General features: G+C 45.9%; 1 protein-coding gene across 3 annotated transcripts; it reads left to right on the top strand.

The window, feature by feature from the left end:
- Nucleotides 1-3,754: 3,754 nt before the first annotated feature.
- On the top strand, nucleotides 3,755-18,067 carry LHX9 (LIM homeobox 9). Of its 3 annotated transcripts, XM_058808725.1 has the most exons (6): nucleotides 3,755-3,853; nucleotides 4,155-4,273; nucleotides 5,970-6,172; nucleotides 6,923-7,278; nucleotides 12,964-13,166; nucleotides 14,320-14,577. In XM_058808725.1, exons 2-6 carry the CDS (start codon nucleotides 4,157-4,159, stop codon nucleotides 14,575-14,577), a joined length of 1,137 nt encoding a protein of 378 aa, XP_058664708.1. In that variant the 5' UTR covers nucleotides 3,755-3,853; nucleotides 4,155-4,156. The 3 variants fall into 3 exon arrangements, with proteins under 3 accessions (XP_058664708.1, XP_058664709.1, XP_058664707.1); XM_058808726.1 differs by lacking the exons at nucleotides 3,755-3,853; nucleotides 14,320-14,577 and adding an exon at nucleotides 17,633-18,067 and having other exon boundaries at nucleotides 4,100-4,273; XM_058808724.1 differs by lacking the exon at nucleotides 3,755-3,853 and having other exon boundaries at nucleotides 4,100-4,273.
- Nucleotides 18,068-20,058: the final 1,991 nt, after the last annotated feature.

A 20,058-nucleotide genomic window follows, 5' to 3' on the forward strand; every position in this document is an offset into this window, starting at 1 on the left:
TGGCCCGGGCAGTGCCCCGCGCCCGCAGCCGGACACGCCACGGCCTCAAATGCGGCAGGCGAAACCCAAACCGCTTCTCCTCAAAGAACACCTCCTCCTCCTCCCCACCCCCACCCCCCGCCTGAACACCCTCCCCCTTCTCCTAATTATTGTTGGTCAATTATTAATTTGCATATAGACCTTGTCCTAAATCCTCCGAACTAAACACGAGACGGTTCACGCTGCGATGGGCTTTAGCCCGTAGCCCGTGGCCAGGGAGAGCGCGGGCTCGGTGGCAGAGCGGATGGCAGGGACCGCACGCTGAAACCTTCCCGGGGCACACGATAATTGCGGAGCTGGAAGGGGCTCCGGCAGCGCCCGCGGAGCTGCGGGCAGGGATGTCCGGGAGCTCTCCAGCCCTGCGTGGGCAGGCAAACGCTGTACCTGTGGAAACCTCCACGGCGATGTATCCCCCATCCTCCCCATCAGCTCCCCGTTAGCTCGGGGAGTTCGGGTAGAGCCTTACAGAAAGGAAAAGACCGAGAGCGCCTGTCGCGTTACTAAAATATTCTGAATATTGCACATCAGAAATTCTTTCTCAAATGCTACGGCAAAAGGAGATAAAAGAGCCTTGAGATGAGAAACTGTCTTTCACAGACAAAGTGCTAATGCCGATGGATTCATGAGGGGCAGGCTCGTAGATTTGGATTTTAGGTTCCCTGTCGTGTTCTTTGTGAGATTTTCTCTCCCCCACCCCCCAAGCAAACCAGCAAAACTGTACGGAATCCCTCGTGCTATAATGGCAACCTCTCGCTACCAGCCTGCCTTAGAGCAGCGGAGCTCCCGTTCACAGCGAGGAATGAGATCTCAGGAACATTGAAATAGATTTACCTTGATCTCCTACAGGCCTTTTGGAAACGGAGAAGTCACGTTTGATGCTAGCAACAAACTTTTAGTGTCCCTTTAGGTAAGAAGTGGTCTGCCAGCATTAGGATGTTAATCAGAAAACGCCTTGGAAACCCCTGGCCTCCTTTACTGGAGCAGCAGTAGCTAGTAGCGTATCCTTAACCGTACCTGATGGAGCAGAAAGAAAGGACCCTCTAATTAATTAAGTGTGTCTAACCGGAGGAGGCTCAGTCATTTCTGAGTTTTGTTATGAGTCTGCCCAATTACTCCTAACGGCGCCGTCGAGCTAAGGTAGAGACGGGAATTTAGCAAGCAATATTTTCCGTGTCTCTGCCTTGGATGCTTTGACGCCGCACCTGCAGAAGGTTTCGGTGAGCCCGAGACAGCAAACGCGAGATAAGTGGGGGGAGAGGGCAGCGGTGCCCGCACCCGAGGCGCCCGAGGCACCCGAGGCGGGGGCACAACCTGCTCGGGGGGCACAGGATCCCCGCTTTATCTTCCGATGGGACTGGGGCAGCCGGGGGCTTGCCCCAGACCCCTCCCCGCTCCCGGCGGGCACGATGAGTTTGGCGGTCCTCAGCCCGGCAGGGACACGGTCACAGCGGGATGGCGGTGGCGCTTCCGAGAGGGCTCTGCGGGGCCGGCCCGGGCGGGCGGGGGTCGGCGAGGGTCCTGCCTGGCACACGCCGAGGTATCTTTTGCAACCCGAACGCCACGGGAAATGCAGACCATTTCCAGGAGAGCGCATGCAACATTAAACAGGGGCAGGGTGAGTTACCCCGACAACATAACTGGAGGAGAATACAGAAAAATTTCCTTCGAAGGGGAAAACACCCAGAACAAACCTTGAACGTGCTTGTAGAGCGCAAAGACTATATTGCAACGATTAGAAACAAACTCGTCTCTAAGGGAGATGTTTTGACCTCTGTCGACAGCCGTCGCTGCGATTCCCCGAGCCAGGCGGGCGCAGGCCGGCGGTACCTGCCGGGCGCAGGGCGAGCGGGGCGAACCCTCCCGCACAGGGGTTCGCCCCCGCCCGCAGCGCCTCCGCCCCTCCCTTCCCTTCGCTTCCCTTCCCTTCCCTCCTCCCGGGCCGCTCAACAAAGCCGCCGGCCCCGCAACAGCGCTGGCCCGGGCCCCGCAGCCCCGCGGGGGAGCGGCCGCGCTCCCGCTGCCCGGCGGGGACACAGGGAGGCACCTCCGCCCGTCCCCCCGGGCAGCCGGGGCGTCGCGGGAGGGAGGAGGAGGACTGGGGATCCCGAGCGAATAGCTCCCGTATCCCGGACTGAATCACCTTGTTTATTTTTCCTGATGTCTTATTGTGCTAATTGACTTGTTTTCTCCAAGGAAAGCCTATCTTTTCCTCCTCCTTCCCCACACACAGATATTTTTTTTCTTCCAGTCCGGGAGTGCTCTGCAGAAGACTATGGCTTCTGGAGGGATCTGCCCTTTTTAAGGGAGATTCCCTCAGCCCTTTTTGAGACTCTTTGGTTTTATAGCTATTACTCTCTTATTAAAACACACACATATATACAACACATTGATTCCCATCCAAAAGGGCTAATTACATTACTTACAGTAAATAGCAGCCCTGCTGTCCAGGGTCTAGTGTGCCAACAGAGAAAAAAAATCCCTGCTTATTTCACTTGATTGACTTCATCTTTGTGTGAAATTGTGTTTTATGAGCTGTATTCTGGCACTCGGAGGAATGTAACAACATTCAATCTGCAAATAACATTAATTTTAGCTACTTAGGGGGAAAGAGAGGGGAGGAAACTTGCTGCCTGAATCTTGGGTTACATGGAAGAGGTGACTCGAGGAGCCCCTGAGGATGTCTCTGGGATGCTTTGGAAAGGAAGTGGGGGCTGGGGTACTTCTTTCACTAGTCGCGCTAGGGTTTGGTGAGGAGTGTTCCCCAGGGAGCAGGGAGCGCAGGACTGCCGCCAGGAAGATCCTTCAGTAGGGATCGAGGTGTCAGGAAACAGCCAGCAGCTGTTTCAGGGAAAGGCAAGGAAGAGTGGTGTGAAAAGTAAGTAGGAAAACGGGGAACGGCGGGGAGGGAGAGCAGGCAGAGAGATTAGCCTGGAAGGAATGCATCGCCAGGTCCCCTGCACACAATGATCGCTCGCAGCCCGCGGCCGGGGAGCGGGCGAGGGGAGAGGGTCCTGCTAGGGCATCCCCGCCCGGCCGGGACCGACCCCGCGGAGGGGCCGCATCCTGCTGCGGGTACGGGCGGGGGCACCGCGCCGCGGAGCAGCAGGGCGGGCAGCGCCCCGGGAAGCACCCGAACTGCCCGGGCCGCCCCTGCCTCCGCGGCTCCCCCCAACCTCAACACCCTCGGCGGGCCCGGGGCGCGGGGAGCGCTGCGGCCGCTCCGGCCCGGCTCGGCTGCCCGGTACCGGCGCTCCTCTCCCTTCCCCCGCTCCGGCCCGGCTCGGCTGCCCGGCACCGGCGCTCCTCTCCCTTCTCCCGCTCCCGCGGCGGGGCCAGGCGCGGCGGGGCCAGCCCGAGCGGCAGCCGAACGGAGGTTCCCGCGGCGCGGCCCGCGGGGAGCGGGGCCCCGGGGGGAGAGCGGGCCACCCTGCCCCTCGCCAGGCGCCGTCGCCGCCAACTCCCGGGACTCCGTGTTTGGGGGAGGTAATAAATCCCACCCCACCCACAGCCCCGACCGTAATGTTTGTCACTGCTTGCCCATCACTAGGGGTTGAGAGGAGTATGACAGGTCTTTGTTGTCTGAATAAAAATCAGTGGCAGCTCAAGGGAGAGAACTCCTCCTACTAAATTATCAAAAATGGGCTGGCTTTAGTCTCTTAACAAATTGGACAGAGCTCCGGAAAGCAGCAGTCCCAAATCCAACCTACAGGCACTGGGAACTTTAAAGCAACCAGGGACTGCTGAAAATAGCACTTCTTTTTGCTTTCTTTGTATTCAAAACTATATCCTTTCCCGACTGATTCTACTGCCCCAGGTCCAAGTCTCTCCAGTCAGAAACCCCCAGCTCTCCAGAACAGTAACAGATCCTTTAGCTAGCTTTTATTATTTTATTTTTTAAACTAATTATTATTACATTTTCTCCCCCTTGTTTATTTTCTGCACATCTTCAGGAAGCCCTCAGTGCTTGCGCAAAGAGAAGCTCCTATTTGCAACCTCCCTCCCTGCGCTGTGCGCCTCGGTGTAAACATTTTGGATGATCTAAAGACTCTGGGGTCTGTATATGGAAATAGTGGGGTGCAGAGCAGAAGAAAATACTTGTCCTTTCCGTCCCCCAGCCATGCTTTTCCACGGGATCTCCGGAGGCCACATCCAAGGAATCATGGAAGAGATGGAGAGGCGATCTAAGACCGAGTCCCGCCTGGCCAAAGGGGGACAGATGAACGGCCGAGATACGGTAAGAATGGAGCTGGCGCTCTTTGCGAGGGAATCCCTGCAAGCATGGACCCGCATCGGGACAGACCCTGACTTTGGGGAAGAGAAAGACGCTGCTTCCCTCTGTCCCTTCCCTGCCACCCCTTGCTTGTGGAACCCCTTCCGACGCTCCCTGTAAACCCACCCGTACGCTGGGTGCTGTGCTGGCCGGGCTCGGTTGTACATTTGTCTAACCCATGTCGCTGCGTGTGCTCTCTGGATTAGCGGGGAATCTCTTCCGAACCGTGGCAGGGACGGGGTTTCAGCCCTTGCGGCGGAGTAGCCTTTTGCCCCCGCGGCTGCCTGCGGCCGCTCTGCCCCTGCGAGCAGGGCTGCAGCCGCAGGTCCCGAGGTGTGCCTTATTTTTATTCTGCGCTGCTGGCGCCTCCTAAATTAAACCTCAAACCGCGACTACTTACTTTCGTAACTGTCTTTGGTCTGAAGTGTGTGATTGATACAGAGGCGCCGCTCTCTCTGAGTGTTTTGCCGGCCGACTACTTTGCTTGGAAAGTAACATCTCCTCTTTACTTAGTCAAAGGACCAAAGTTTTCGGATATGTAGTAAGGGATGGCGGAGAAATCGAGTGTCACGCTGCGCTTTGTGCAAAGCGAGATCTCCCTTTCTCCAACTTGTAGGGCTTCCGCCGATCGCGCACAAGACTTTGCACACAAAGTAACGGCCTGGAAAACTGCTTTAAGATTTTGGGACTTAGGGTCCTTTACCCCCTCTCTTAAATAAACTCATGCTTTGTTACATGAGGATTTGCAATGTAAATTTAACTCACCTTGCCATTGCTAAAAAGGAAAGGGAGCGAGGAACACAACTTCAGATCGAAAAGTGAATGCAGAGTTGCCACCTTAAAACAGTTGAGACTTTAGAACAAGATGTTTGGGATTTTTTTTCCCCTGTAACTTTATCAGCAAAAGCTGCCCCAAGTTTCACGGCCGAGCTTTTGTCTCCGCCGTCCCTCCATCTCCCTTTGTCCCGAGCGGCACTCCTCGTGGGGAGCAGATCAATGGGAACTCGCAGAAGTTTACTGAGAAAAAGATACTGGTTTGAGCTGAAACCAGCCCGTGCCACCGCTCTGCCCACGTCCCTGGCGGGGCTGGTGAGCGTTCATACTCGCTGCTCTTTACATTATCCACCTGTCTCCTTTCTCTTACTCCTGTTTTAAAAGGCCTATCTTTCTTTAGAGACGCGGTTGCAGCTCGTTTAAATACGGGTGAAAATTTGCCACAGAATGAGTGCAAGCCTGAACCCTCTGCTATAAACTTTAGGAACAGCAAACCGGTATTTTTCTACTTTAAAACGCTGTTCCTGTGAAGTTCGTTAAGATAACAACGCTAAAAAACCGGGGAAGCCTCAGACTTTAAGTTCAGAACCTCAGAAAAGAATGGGCTCTGCTTTTCCTACTGCGGCCTAATCCGCTGCTTTCACGTATTGAAATGACACGTAATGATCGTAAGGAGAGGTTTACTGTGAATCACGGTAAACACTTTGCTGGCGGAGATGGTCCCGGTTCCCCGTTCTCCCTCAAACTTCCCGCCGGGAGCCAGGAGTTTGGTCCCAGAGAGCCGTGCCTTTGTACGAGCCCCGGGCCCTGCGCAGGACCCGTCCCCAGCCCGGCCTGCCTGCCTGTCTTTCCCTGTCTCATCCCTTGTGGTGTGGTTGTTTTGCAGAACATGCCCCCCATGAGCCCCGAGAAGCCTGCTTTGTGTGCTGGTTGTGGAGGGAAGATCTCAGACAGATATTACCTGCTGGCTGTTGACAAACAATGGCACCTCAGGTGTCTTAAGTGCTGTGAATGTAAACTGGCTTTGGAGTCAGAACTCACCTGCTTTGCCAAGGACGGCAGTATTTACTGCAAGGAGGATTACTACAGGTACAGCAATCAGTCCTCATGGGTTCAAAACACATCCCCTCAAAAGGCACTGTGAACAGAAACGCTCTTTTCTCCACACGGGCTTTCAAAGGTAGCTTTTCGCAGTCAGCGATTCCTTAGTCCCCTCAGAAAAGCCTCGCACGTTTCCGAACTGAACGGGCCGTCAGGGGACGCGCTGACTGAGCATGTGTGGCGGTGCACAAACAGGCGAAGGCTCTCCCGCTGCTCGGCGGTTTCCCTCCGTACAGACCCGACCGAAATTCCCCTGTGGGCGCAGCCGGCCGGTTTTCCCGAGGCCCGGAGCCCGCCGCCCCGCCCAGCCCCGCGGCCGGGCCCGGGGAGCGGGCCCCGCTGGTCCGTGTGATGCAGCTGTCCCGCTGGCCAGCGCCCCGCGGCTCCCCTCGTCTTGCCAGGAGCTCCAGGAGAGCGGGGCCCGATTCCCCCTGCTCGGCCCGCCCGGCCCCGAGCGCACGGGCAGCGGCGGGGCCTTCGCCAAAGTCCCGGGAGAGCGAGTCAGCTCGGCGGGGAGGGCGAGCCGCTCCCCTGGGACATCAGGGCCGGTTCCCTGAGGCTGTCCCGACACCAGGCGGGCCAGGGGCCGCAGCCGGTGTCACGGGCCGTCCTGGGGCCGGGGGGCGCGACCCTGTCGGGGACAGGCTCCCTCACGCGGCCGGGAGGGAAAGCGGGAGGCACCGGGGCAAGCTCTGCCTTCGCCGTTCTAGTTGATGCCCACTTTTCTGTTTCCTTCAGAAGGTTCTCCGTGCAGAGATGTGCCCGCTGCCACCTTGGGATCTCAGCCTCTGAAATGGTCATGAGAGCCAGGGAATCGGTTTATCACCTGAGCTGCTTCACCTGCACCACCTGCAACAAGACTCTGACCACGGGCGATCACTTTGGCATGAAGGACAACCTGGTTTACTGCAGGGCCCACTTCGAGTCCCTTTTGCAAGGAGAATACCCCCCTCAGCTGAGCTACACCGAGCTGGCTGCCAAGAGCGGAGGGCTGGCCCTGCCTTACTTCAACGGCACTGGCACGGTCCAGAAGGGGAGGCCCAGGAAACGAAAGAGCCCTGCCTTGGGAGTGGACATCGTCAGCTACAACTCAGGTGGGAAACACACGCCGAGTCTGCCTCCCGCTACCGCGAACAGAGCGTTCTCGGGCTTCCCCTCAGCCAGGCAGTGCGTGAATAACTCAGCCAGGCCAAATCTTGCTTAACCATTGGAAAATCAAACAAACAGCCCTCTGAGGGTTGGAGCATTTGCAGGAAAGCTAACAGCAGCCCTCCTCAAAGGCTGTCTTTGCCTATTAATGTCAAACACCCAAACTTAGCCACTTCCCAGGGTAAAGAAAAAAAAAACAAACCAAAAAACAAAAAAAAAAACAAAAAAAAAAAAAAAAAAACAAAAACAAAAACAAAACAAAAAAAAAAAAACCAAAAAAAAAACCCCCAAAAACCCCAAACCCCACAAAACCAAAAACTCCAACCCCCAAACCACATAGCTTTCTCTACTGGAATCTCAGAGATGTAGTTATCATTATTTATATTTGATTAGCTAAAAAAAATTCACCACTTAAACCTCAAATTAAGAGTAACCAAATGAATAAAAGCAATAGAGTAAAAGTTATAGTATATGGTTCCTACAATACCAATGTAGTATGCATGTAACTCAATTTATATATTGAATTTATAGTCATTAATTCTTCAGGCTGAATAATTCTGTTTTACTGACACATAAATGATCAAACTGTACAAGAGGTCAACGAATAAATGTTGTTTCCTGTAACTAAACCCTAACAAATGTAATTAAGGAGAATGATTTCTGTTCTCTCAACAGTAGGAAAGGAACAAGTGTTGCCCTGTATTAAATATCCTCTATAACTCCTTGAATACCCAAACCGTGTATAAACAGTGGTAGTGGCCAGAGGTACAGGATTGTCAGCTATAACCAAGCAGTTGAGGCAGAGTTTCATTAGATGAAGGACGAAAGCAGGAACGGTAAATACGAATTGGCAAGCTTCTGACTCCAAAATCGTTTAGGGAACCTTAAGCTTCCCATGGACGGTAACGGAGGAAAGAAAGCCGTGGGAAGCAGGAGTGATGCAAGGTGTGCTTCCCCATGGAGCCGGCTGGGGCAGGGAGCCGGGGGCTCCGCGCCCAGGGCTGCGGACCGCGGGCCCCACCGGGGAGCCGGGAGAGGGGTCAGGGCCTCCCCTTCCGACAATCGCGTGTCGGTAACAGCGCACAGCTCTCGGCCCGGAGCTCTCTCTCCTGCGCCGGGTTCAACCCGCTGCCGCTGAGATCCATAAGGAATCTTCCACCGCCCCGCCGCCCTCCCCACCCCTCCCCCGGCACCTCCTCTGGGGCCGCTCGTGAAACGGCCTTTAGCTGGGAACCAGGGAGCTGTGCAAGGCGATTTCATCTCCTCTGATGCGTAGACCTTGGAGCCAGGGTAATCACTGCGCTAATTGTTCCTTGTTAATTGAAGATGACATTGGAATCCCTGGCTACGGAGCGGCTTCCAATCAATTCTGAAAGCTGCTAAAGAAAAGGGAACCTGTAGCGCAGCCAGGATTCATTCAGCTCCAGCTTCCAATGGTGGATTTCCCGTGTGCCCTCTCCCTGCTCTGGTCTCTATCCCTGGTTCACGCAGCATCACTCGATTCCCCAGATTCCTAAAGGGAAATAATCCTAGGGACAATTTAGCGTTAAAATTAGAACCAGAAGTTATGGTAAAATGAAGAGTTGTGGATATGGTAAAGCTCCCCTTAAACTTCAGATCAGGACTCGAGAGAGACATTATTTGCGAATGCTGACATAATCTTTGTGTGCTGGTCTTAAAACTCTCCTTCTTTACAACAACGGGCCATATAAGATGTACCACTGACTCCAAATCAGATTAAAAAGCACCACCCATTATGAAAACACAGCTCATTGCATTGAGAACTCACAGAATCCTCCGGGCAACGGAGAGAAAAAAGAACAAACCAAAACAAATCAACAAACGCTCTGATGTTTTGGACTCAGGCTAGATGGCTGAGAAATCCCTTGTGTTAGGGCCGTGATTTTATTCTTTTTTATAAGCATTATCTAGCTATGTCCAGGGTTGACACATGGTCTCGAGAAAGTTTGCAGCCAAACCGTGCATCCGGTGCAAACGGCTCCAGCCCATTGACCCCCTGCGCCCCAAATCCAGGGGGAGGAAAGCGAATCTGGAACAGCTACGAAATGAGTTGCAGTAGATGAAACCGCTTCTTTATAGAAAAAAAAAGTCTCGAACTAATTGGCAGCCTCTTCCCTACACACATTTTTCGTTCTCTGCCCTGTGACTCAGTAACTGCTCTTGCACGTAATCATTTACAAAGGGCGAGCAGTCCGCAGAAACTCAATGTCGGATGCGCGGCTGCCGCCTTCCGAGGGAGCAGCGGGCCCCGCAGCCCCCGGCGGTGTCCGGGCCGTGTGGCGGTGTGCCGCCCTGTCCCCGCGGGGATGGGACAGCCACGGGCACAGCCCTGCCCCGCACCGCGCCCAGAGCGCAGCGAGCCGGACACCGCCGCGCCCGCAGCTCCTCAGCCGGGCACTCCGGGGCGGGGGCACCGCGGCCGTGACCTCCCCAGTGAGCCCAGCTCCTTCCCAAACAGTCCCAGCCGCGGTGTCCGTACCGTGTGCCAAGCCATTATGGAAAACCACCCCGAGCTTTAAAAGCTAAACTCCGATGGAGCCAACAGCTTCACCCAGCTGAGCATGAGCATGTGTGTATTCACAGCCATCCAGCAGGCCCTGGCTTAGATGTGTGTGCACATTATGTTACAGGGGAGCTGAGCCCTGGTCCAGAATGGAAAATCAGACTCTGCTGCAGAATCTACAACAGCTTTTCTATTCTGTATTTTGTTTGCTAGTTTAATTTCTTTTTCACAGCTCCTCGGTTGTAAAGTGGAAACACAACAATAAATAACTCAAAATGTTATGAGGTAGAAATCACTCATACTTGCAAGCTGTCTGGAATTAATGTGAAAAATGGAAGAAACTATTCAAAAGTACTTAAAACATTCAAGGCTTTCTCTATATAACATCTTATATAATATAATTAATATATAGTTTAAGGGAAACTGTGTTGACTTAGAGCTTAGAGGATATGGAAATAAGATGGTAAAGAAGATTTCCTTAGGAAAATATTTTACACATCTGTTCCTCAAAGAGCTATTTACTTCATTTCATTATGTGTGTGTGTGTGAAAAACTATGAAGAGTTCACTTGAAGAATTCTTGGCAATAAGAATCAAACTGTTCTAGCTCTTTTGAAAGCAGAAATTAAACAACCCTCCAATCCTGCTGCAAAGAAATGAGCGGTGTCTTGCCTAACTTTGTGCTTTCCCTTAGTTCTCCAGGAGATAGTTTAAGACTCTGCTCTAGGATGTGGCCAAAACACAACACTGTATAAAAGAGAGTGAGCTGTAATCATGGTATAAACCAGGATTGTCTGAAGATACTTGGAGCCCTCTTCTCATTTTCTCTTGAAAATAAAAACCAAAATAAAGTAGACCACTGGCAAAAAGAAAAAGAAAAAGAAAAAAAAAAAAAAAGAGCAGAGTACAGAAACAAAGGCAATAAGCAGGACAGAGGAGCCTGAGGAAGTTTGTGTTGAGTGGCCCAAGAAAAACAACATAAACAAGCAGTTTGCAACTCTGAAGTAAAACCTGAGGACTGAATTCTGGTACTCTGATTTATGTCAGCTCATAAGTTACAGCCCACACAGTTTGACTGAAGGCAGTGTGATTGCTTGTGAAAACAAGTAGTAAATACAATCCAAATCTGGTCTGAAATTGTTTTCAAGGCAACTTTCAACTCCTGGTCTTTTCAGAAGTGTCAGCTTACTTTGTTTGAAAGTACAGATATACTTCTTACCAAGACTAGGAGCAAAGCTAGCTATAATTAAATATTCACCTGATTTTCTGTCAAAGTGTTGTCTTACCAGCATCTGTTCATGTTGACTTGTCTTATAATTCAAAAGAGAAAACACCTTCAAGAAGCTTTTTATTTTCTTGTGGTTTCAAGTTGCTTTGCCTCTGTTTTCAGCACTGCTGACATCAGTCTCTCTGTATTGTGTGCCTTCCCTCTTTCTCTTCTCTCTCTCTTTCTCTCAATTAGGAATGGGGATCAGCTAGGCCTTGTAAATAATCCAGTAACTATTGGAAAGCAGTTCAAAAATCAAAATGAGCAACTAATGAAACTGTCTAATTTACAGACATTCTGAAGCATTTTTAATTAGCTCTTCTTTAATTAATATTCCCTGCTATGATGACACCATTAATTTTCTCCTGTGTGACCAAACTATCTTTATAAAATGAGATCCTAGAAATTACTAACCCTTTTGTTTAAGCTGACAAGAAAAGCACAGATATACTTACTTTTCTTTTTGCTAATGCAATAATTTCTTTCTCCAATATGAAGTAATAATGCTACCATCCCCTAAGAGCTGCAACCCTTGTGTACAATTCACACCCAAAAATGTGTAATCTGAAACAAACTTATCTTTCATAGACACTTCGAAAATACTGAATCAGAGAAAGAAGAGAAACTCTTCAAGTTTTGAGCTCATAGCTGCTTGCTTGTAGAAATGTCCTAAACCAGTACTAACTAAGGCCTACTGCTGATTGGGATTGGGGGTCTGGATCAAGTCTTGATGCAACTGCTTCCTGGATATGTTTTACAGATGAAGGGCTTCAAGCAGTTCATATAGACTCCTAGGCAGAGTCCAAAAGCATTCATTTTATCAGCAAAAAATGCAGCTTTTATGATGAACTGTCATAACAAACTTCTCTGCAGTACATCTCTTTTTATAGGTGCTTGTGATTTGGGGGAAAGGCTCAGGAACATTCAAAATGCTGGTTTGACCTTAACTCTTCTCTCAAGCTAAGAATGTTTCAATGAGTAAAATTTCAAAATCTGAATGAGATTTCAAATGACTCTTTGATCGCCCAAAGCAAAACAATTACCACAGGGAAAAGACTTGTTTGAAATAAATGCCAAAGGAGACAGAACTTTCAAAGTCTTCCCTCAGTAGGTACAGGCCTTGGGGACATAGCATAAGGATAGGAAATGACAATATTCTGGATCTTTTTTTGTCTCATCAATTATCACATCTGTACTTATCCTTGTACTTCCTTCCTTCCTTCCTTCCTTCCTTCCTTCCTTCCTTCCTTCCTTCCTTCCTTCCTTCCTTCCTTCCTTCCTTCCTTCCTTCCTTCCTTCCTTCCTTCCTTCCTTCCTTCCTTCCTTCCTTCCTTCCTTCCTTCCTTCCTTCCTTCCTTCCTTCCTTCCTTCCTTCCTTCCTTCCTTCCTTCCTTCCTTCCTTCCTTCCTTCCTTCCTTCCTTCCTTCCTTCCTTCCTTCCTTCCTTCCTTCCTTCCTTCCTTCCTTCCTTCCTTCCTTCCTTCCTTCCTTCCTTCCTTCCTTCCTTCCTTCCTTCCTTCCTTCCTTCCTTCCTTCCTTCCTTCCTTCCTTCCTTCCTTCCTTCCTTCCTTCCTTCCTTCCTTCCTTCCTTCCTTCCTTCCTTCCTTCCTTCCTTCCTTCCTTCCTTCCTTCCTTCCTTCCTTCCTTCCTTCCTCCCTCCCTCCCTCCCTCCCTCCCTCCCTCCCTCCCTCCCTCCCTCCCTCCCTCCCTCCCTCCCTCCCTCCCTCCCTCCCTCCCTCCCTCCCTGCCTTCCCGCCTGTTACTCAAGAATTTTGCCTTGATTTATTTATCCTACATGATGCATGGCACTAACTCCTTGTTCCACTGTGTTTATTTGACAGGTTGTAATGAGAATGAGGCAGATCACCTGGACAGAGACCAGCAGCCTTATCCCCCATCCCAGAAAACAAAGCGCATGCGTACCTCCTTCAAACACCACCAGCTTCGTACCATGAAGTCCTACTTTGCTATCAACCACAACCCAGATGCCAAGGACCTCAAGCAGCTTGCCCAGAAAACAGGCCTGACCAAGAGAGTTCTGCAGGTAAGAAGCCACATGACAGGCTTGACAGAATTTTCCCCTGCTAGTCAATAGCCTTTCCCTTATGTGTAACTATAGCAATGTACATAGAAATACTTTTGCTGGGTGTGTCCCTAGTGGGTGCGCAGAGGGGTATGGTGTTACGTGGCAGAAGTGCCAAATGTGTGTGCCTTATTGCCCCGAGGCAGCCAAACACCAAACTGTGGTTTGTGATCAGCTGCATCCTCACCATGAAGAGAATGTCTGCAGAGTTCACCCACCCAGTAGATCTCCTGGGGGCGGTTGTCTCTCTGTAGTGACTGCACTAAGGATAGAGGTGGCAAATCTACTGATTTTATGGGTGAAGCCTTTGGGCTCCCCTGAAGGAGTTAATGTGGCCCCTCAGTAAGCAGATGTGTTTGAAGTAAGCTTTGACCAATATGATCCTCCAGGACCAGCTGGCTCCCCCTCCCAATGCTTGTTAGACGACTGTTTTCCTTAAGGGCCTGCATAGTCAAAAGTCCCTGTGAAGGACAGCCTAGCAAATGATGTTAAAAATCCCTATATGGTTTGTGATAGCTCAGTGAAGTTTAAACGAGGTGTGTATTACATGCAGAGTGCCAAAGAAGGGCAGTGAGTGAGGTAGAAGGAGAATCTATTAGCGGCAATTCCTGTCCGTGTTACATGTCACCTCAAACTGCCAGTGAACCTTACAGAACAGAAAGACTAGATGACCCATATCAACAATCTGTAAGACAGGGACGGTGTAATTACCCCTCCTTCCTCTTCAGCCTTTTCAAATAATCGAGGCAGGCTTTCAGCCTTGGCAAAAATCTGCCCACTCACTCTTTGCTTCAATCTTTGTGTGGCCTGACCTCAAAGCTACCCAACTCAAGAAACACTATGTGGCCATCAAGAGAGTTGCTCTCTTTGGGTAAGTGAGCAAGCAGATTTTTCTCGAGGCTGCTCTCTGAGGGTTGTAAGCACCTGTAGCACTGGGCCTGTACACAGATAGTCAGTACCACCAGTAGCAAGAAAAGCTATAGAATGACTTAGGTGATGTGCCACACAAAATCAAACATCAAAAATGAATTTAAAAAGCAAAAACAAAGACAAAAATAAGCAAAGCAAAGCAAAACAAGCATCGGTAAAGAAATCCATTGGGATTGGTTTGCAGGTTTGGTTTCAAAACGCAAGAGCCAAATTCAGAAGGAACCTTTTGCGGCAGGAGAATGGGGGTGTCGATAAAGCTGACGGCACCTCGCTCCCGGCACCGCCCTCAGCAGACAGCGGCGCACTCACTCCACCCGGCACTGCGACCACTTTAACAGACCTGACCAATCCCACTATCACTGTAGTGACATCAGTGACCTCTAACTTGGACAGCCACGAATCCGGGAGCCCCTCACAAACTACCTTAACGAACCTTTTCTAACAGTTCCTTTTTTTTTTTTTAAATTCTTACTCTTCATTATTATTATTATTATTATAATTATTATTATAATTATTATTATTTTCAAGCCTTTTTAAAAACAAACAAACCCACAAAATATTTGGGAAAATAAACAGCTTGATGTGTAGCATCTGCAGCCACCTGGCAAATGAGTTTGAAGTAATATGTTGCTATAATATACGAACATTTATTGTTGGTAAATTGTACTCAAATTCTTTACATTTATCAAATGACTGAAGACAAGGTGATGAATCATTCTAATAAGTGCCTCTTAAAATTGTATGTTACTTATTTCCAGAACCTTGAAAAAAATTGATTGTTCCCCCCACAAAAAGAAGATTCTATTCCTCCCTGATAACCAGATAAAAACCATTTTAATTATAGCCAAAAGAATGCTGCTTCAGGATTGTATGTTCACTTACAGCATTTAAGAACCCCAAATTCAATTTTATTTTCATAATGCATCCAAAAGTTTTGTACTATTTATTTTTAAATGCTGAAAAATAAATACAAAATTAATTAGAGTAATCATGAAAACAGTCAGACTGGAAGAATCAGTGCTCTTTCCTAATGCAGTAGTCGCAAGCCTGCTTCTCCCTGAGCACTGGGGAGTCTCACTGGGATAGCTAAATGCTCCTCTGCCAGTTCTGCACCCAGCTGGGACATCCTTGGCCACCTGAAAGCCATGCCTGATGGAGGACTTGGAGAGAGACTCAGTGATGAGAGCACATGTGGGTGAGAATGGCAGGACCAGGCCGCTGGTCTCCAAATTTGTGACCCACATTAAGGAGGCAAGATCTGGAAAAAACTCTCCAGAGCGAGCTCACTCCTATAAGAATGTCATTAAAGTAACAATAGCAGAGTAACAATGCTAGTGGAGAGTCCTACTGATCCAAAACGTTGCCTAGGGAGGGGTTTTAATTTTTGTCTGTCAAGCAGCTCTGCATTTTTGGAATTAAAAAAGATAAAAATTGCAGTTGGCTACACGGCTTCGATGCCGTCCCTCCAAAGCAAACAAGAGGTTGCCCAGTTACTTTAGGGAGCACAAAAATAATTTTCAAAAAGGGGTACTATTCAATGCATATGTACTATTCAAATGAACTTTTGACAAATCCTACTTTTTTTTTTTTTTTCAGGGAAATGGAAATAAGCAAAATATAATTTATTAAGATGTTTAAGGAAAAAATATTTCAGTACAATTTATTCATTACTATTTTGAATTTTCTTTAGATGTTTCCTGAGATTGTATCAGACACTTTGTTTAACACAGGAACTTAAAATCTTTAGTTCATTAATATCTCTAACATATACTTTAACTTTTTAAACTTTGTATAAAAGAAAAAAATGTTAGCAAAAATCACACAAAACCAGGAATTGGCAGTGAATAACTTCAAAGCCGATAAACTCAGAAGCCTTGTGGATGCTGATCTGAATACATTTCTTAGTTTACAATAGTGATCTTTCTTTTTTTAGTTTTATTTAAGCTAAAAGTCTGAATGGTCTGGGCAGTGGTGAATGTTCATTTGTATCCTTTTATTGTAGTTGAACACCAATTAGATTGTGGAGAGTCTCAGAAACAAAAAAGAACAAAAACCAGTCAAGATCTATGTCTTGCTTTTAGTGGATTGTTAAGAATAACTTTGCACATATACCCCACTTTTTAGACACCATCAAATCTCTTTTTGGTGGTCAAAGTGGCTATTTAATATATTTTAAAGGTGTCCTTTTTGGCTGTATAAATGTGTGGTTACATATTGACAGTTCACTGCCCACATTAAAGTGCATTATTGTAATTTTTGCTCAGGGTTTTTAGAAAATTAGCACAGAAAAGTAGCTTATTTTTAAAAAAGATGATGGAAGAGATGTTAACACTGTAATAGAAGAAAGGTGTGTTTGCCATTATATATTTAGCAAGTATGGTTATCATCTTCTACGGATATTGAATCTTGACTTTTCCTATTTCTATTACCTTATGGGCATTTACCACTAACCAGACCAAAAGACCTTGGTAAGGCTGAGATCTTTATTAATACACTTTTACAGGTAAAAATATTGATACTTATAAATTTTGTTCTTTGACAGAACAATATATGGTACTAGAGATCTACTTTATTAAGTAGACTAATTAAAACTCAGTTCTACTATGTGCCTTATGATATACCTTGGGAGTAAGTTTGTGAAAAATCAGGATATATGTGTTGTTTGTTAAATTAACTGTTTTAAGCCCTTTTGACACCTCACTAGTTTTGTACTGTTTTACCTCTTATTTCTGAAACTCTTTTTATGGTGTATCCTGTTAGAGGGGACAAACATGTCATAGAAAGCAGTTGTGCACTCTTTCAGATATAGTTGATAAATCCAATAATCTTATATATTGAGCTTCGTGTTTATAGTACAGTAAGTGGTCTAGCAAAATTGTCCATGTTTCTTTGTTTATTGATAAATGCATTGTATAGAAACTATTTCCCCTAAATATTTATGGACCAAACAATTGTGATATATCCTATTAAATTTGTGTGAATAAACCATTTTGAATCTAAGGAGTTTTATTTCCCATCAGTTTTTTGGGGGGTTTTCTTTGGTTGGGGTTTTTTTGTTTTGTTTATTTTTTTTAAATTTAAGGTCTACATGTACCTGTGTGTCTCTTTGCTTTTACGGTACCTATGAACAATTGGTATTAAACACAGAAACACGGCCTTTTAAATATTTTAAAGTACAGTTCCTTCTTAGGTTTTCAATTTCTTCATATTCAATGTATATGCTACTGCTGGTGCAATTTAGATTTTAGCCTTTTAAGCTTCTTTTTTGAACATGCAAAGTAATGCCCCACTGATTTGATACTGAAACCCTGTCTTAGCCCTCTAAAAGAGCCAGAAAACTAGGAGCTAAAGTAATTGCATGACAAATATAACCTAAATAGTATGATGAAATGAATCAAGATTTAATGCTAGGTATATTGAGCACAAAATAGAATTGCAGACCCCGAAAAGCCAGGTTGCTCTGTAGTTTAATAAATTGTCACTATGATTTCTTTCAGGGAGAACAAATCATGGGGCATTACAGCCAAACATCCCGACGTTTGAAAATTCCCTAAAGTATTAAAAGAAGGGGAAAAGTTTGATCGGAAATCCACTGCAGTGAAGACAAAGACAATATTAGGTTATGATAATCATACATTTAAAAATCTATTGAGCCAAAAAATAAAAACAAAAGACTTGATGTCATTTCCTGAATGTTAACAAAACATACGTTATTTTATGGTGTCTAATTAACAGAACTGAAGGCTTCAACAAATTGTGTGGTATCAAAAACAAATTTAGAGAACCTATGTATAAAACCAGAGCAACCTGGCAGCAATCTACCCAGCCCATATTTGAAGAAACCTTTTCTTTTTTAAAAAAAAAAATCACATTTGTCAAGCACAAGTACTTGTAAAATAAATCTGAGTGCATTCATTCCACTTGCTTGCTAATGTGTACTAGTCATATCTGTTAAATGGATTTTTGTAAATTCAAGGAGAACTTTCCACTCATCTGAGATCATAGGAATCAAAACCCGTAACTTTAGTACTATTGTTTCAGAATTAATTTTTTTAAAATGAGACAACTCTGCATGCACTTTTCCATCTGTCACATATAGTGTACATTTCTGTATGATGAATTTCTCTTTGATGTTTCTTGTATAATACCTTTCATTAATAAACATTTTATTTGATGCAAACATAGTTAACTTTATGTAAACACATAGCTAATTGTTTCAACTAATTTAAACTTTTCTTTTGAAAGGAAGCAGTACAGTGCAGTTCCAATATGCTATATATATATATATATAAATATCTAAAATCAAAAAGAATGAGGTAGCAATACTATTGCACAGTGTAAAATTATTTCCTTTGGTGTTAATTTTTTAACTTGTATAAAACTGACTTGTTTTAAAAAGAAATTCCCATCATCATCAACAATAAAACAATCCCCAAACTCTTCATCAAGATAAGAAAACACGAGCAGTACAGTGTGTACTTTACACAGTGACTTTAGAATATAAGGATATAATTTGTGGGTCCTTGAGCTGTTTACATGGTCACTATGCAATGAGCACGTTTGCTACATAAAGTTGGTCCTAAGACTCCCTGTCCAAAACACAGATGATTTTTACAAGCCAACAAGCAAGTGTAACAATAACCAATTCTTAGTAATGAGGTTTTGTAACTGTTAAGCAACTATTTGCAGAAAGATTTTTTAAAATATATTCCTATTTAGCTGTATAGCCAAAGCATATGTTAAACAAATTAACATATAAAAGACTTGCCAGAAAATCTTTCATTAAGATGACATTTTTATTATATACTAATGAACCCTATGTAAACAATGTAACTTTTATGAATGATGGACATTAAATATTTCACTTACGTGTATCCTCAGCATTTTGCATGTTTTCTTAAACCTTTCCAGTTTCAGAATTCTAAAAAGAAAACCATAGAACTACTTACAACATAGCATAAAGTTATGTACAAGTTACTGCAGCAATCTCTGGAAACCAGTTACTAAGAGTGTTCTAATGGCAATAAAAGGTATCATTTATTGGTGGTAATTATGGGGAGGATTGTTTAAACAACAGTTTTATAGTATATTGTAAAGTTCTATTGAAAAAGGTTAGCATGGTGGACTTAATTCAAATCAGCTTGATCAGAAATTTAAGTATATTGTGAAATTCTTAAGCTGAGCCTTATGTGTATTTATTACTGCAGAAAGTAAGTAAATGTAGGAAAGCAATTATTTGTGTCACAGCCACAATGTGGTTTCCTCCCGTTGTCCTTAGGAAAATATTACAACCATTAATTATTCCAATCAGTAAAGAAGTTGATGGTGCTCAGGACCAAGAAAAAAAAAACCTCTGCATTTTAGGTTTTTTTTTTTTTTTTTGTAAATCACTGCATTCTTCAATAAGCTGAATTTCTTCTCCCCCTTATTTAATACTTAACAGAGATATTTCTAGTCTTGCTCATGTGCTGCATTTTTCACTTCATTTAAATTAGAAAAATAAATTATTTAAATAATCCTGATGAAATATTGGCAAAATTTAAAACAAAGCCAGAACAATGTTATTCCTCTGTGTCTGATTAGAGACATTAAGGTTTGATTTTTTTAACAACACTTAGCTTTTTTTGGAGACAGTCCTGCACATAGTGCTCTGACCTGACAAAGGGCACTAGACAACCCAAATTTTTTCAAAGATACAGAACTGTCTCCTGCATTAAGAAAGCAAACATGTTGAAAGGGAAGCATTATCTGAGAAAGAAAAAAGGAAACATTTCAGACAAGGCTTGAGAGAACGCAAGACAAAGGTAGGTTTTCAGTATTGTAACAAGTGAGAAATGTCTTGGGGGTCTTTCTAGTGGATACATATCCATGTCTAGACACAGCACTTCTTTGCTTTCCTGGTCTTGAAAAAGAAGTAAAATTG

Source organism: Ammospiza caudacuta, chromosome 7 (assembly GCF_027887145.1).
Source record: "Ammospiza caudacuta isolate bAmmCau1 chromosome 7, bAmmCau1.pri, whole genome shotgun sequence".
NCBI classification, from domain to species: Eukaryota; Metazoa; Chordata; class Aves; order Passeriformes; family Passerellidae; genus Ammospiza; species Ammospiza caudacuta.

Excerpts from the sequence above, each read along its gene's own strand:
- LHX9 (XM_058808724.1), top strand. The coding sequence starts at position 4,100 with ATGGAAATAGTGGGGTGCAGAGCAGAAGAAAATACTTGTCCTTTCCGT. Across the intron at positions 6,173-6,922 it reads TGCAAGGAGGATTACTACAG|AAGGTTCTCCGTGCAGAGAT; the intron begins GTACAGCAATCA and ends TGTTTCCTTCAG. Across the intron at positions 13,167-14,319 it reads TGACCAAGAGAGTTCTGCAG|GTTTGGTTTCAAAACGCAAG; the intron begins GTAAGAAGCCAC and ends ATTGGTTTGCAG.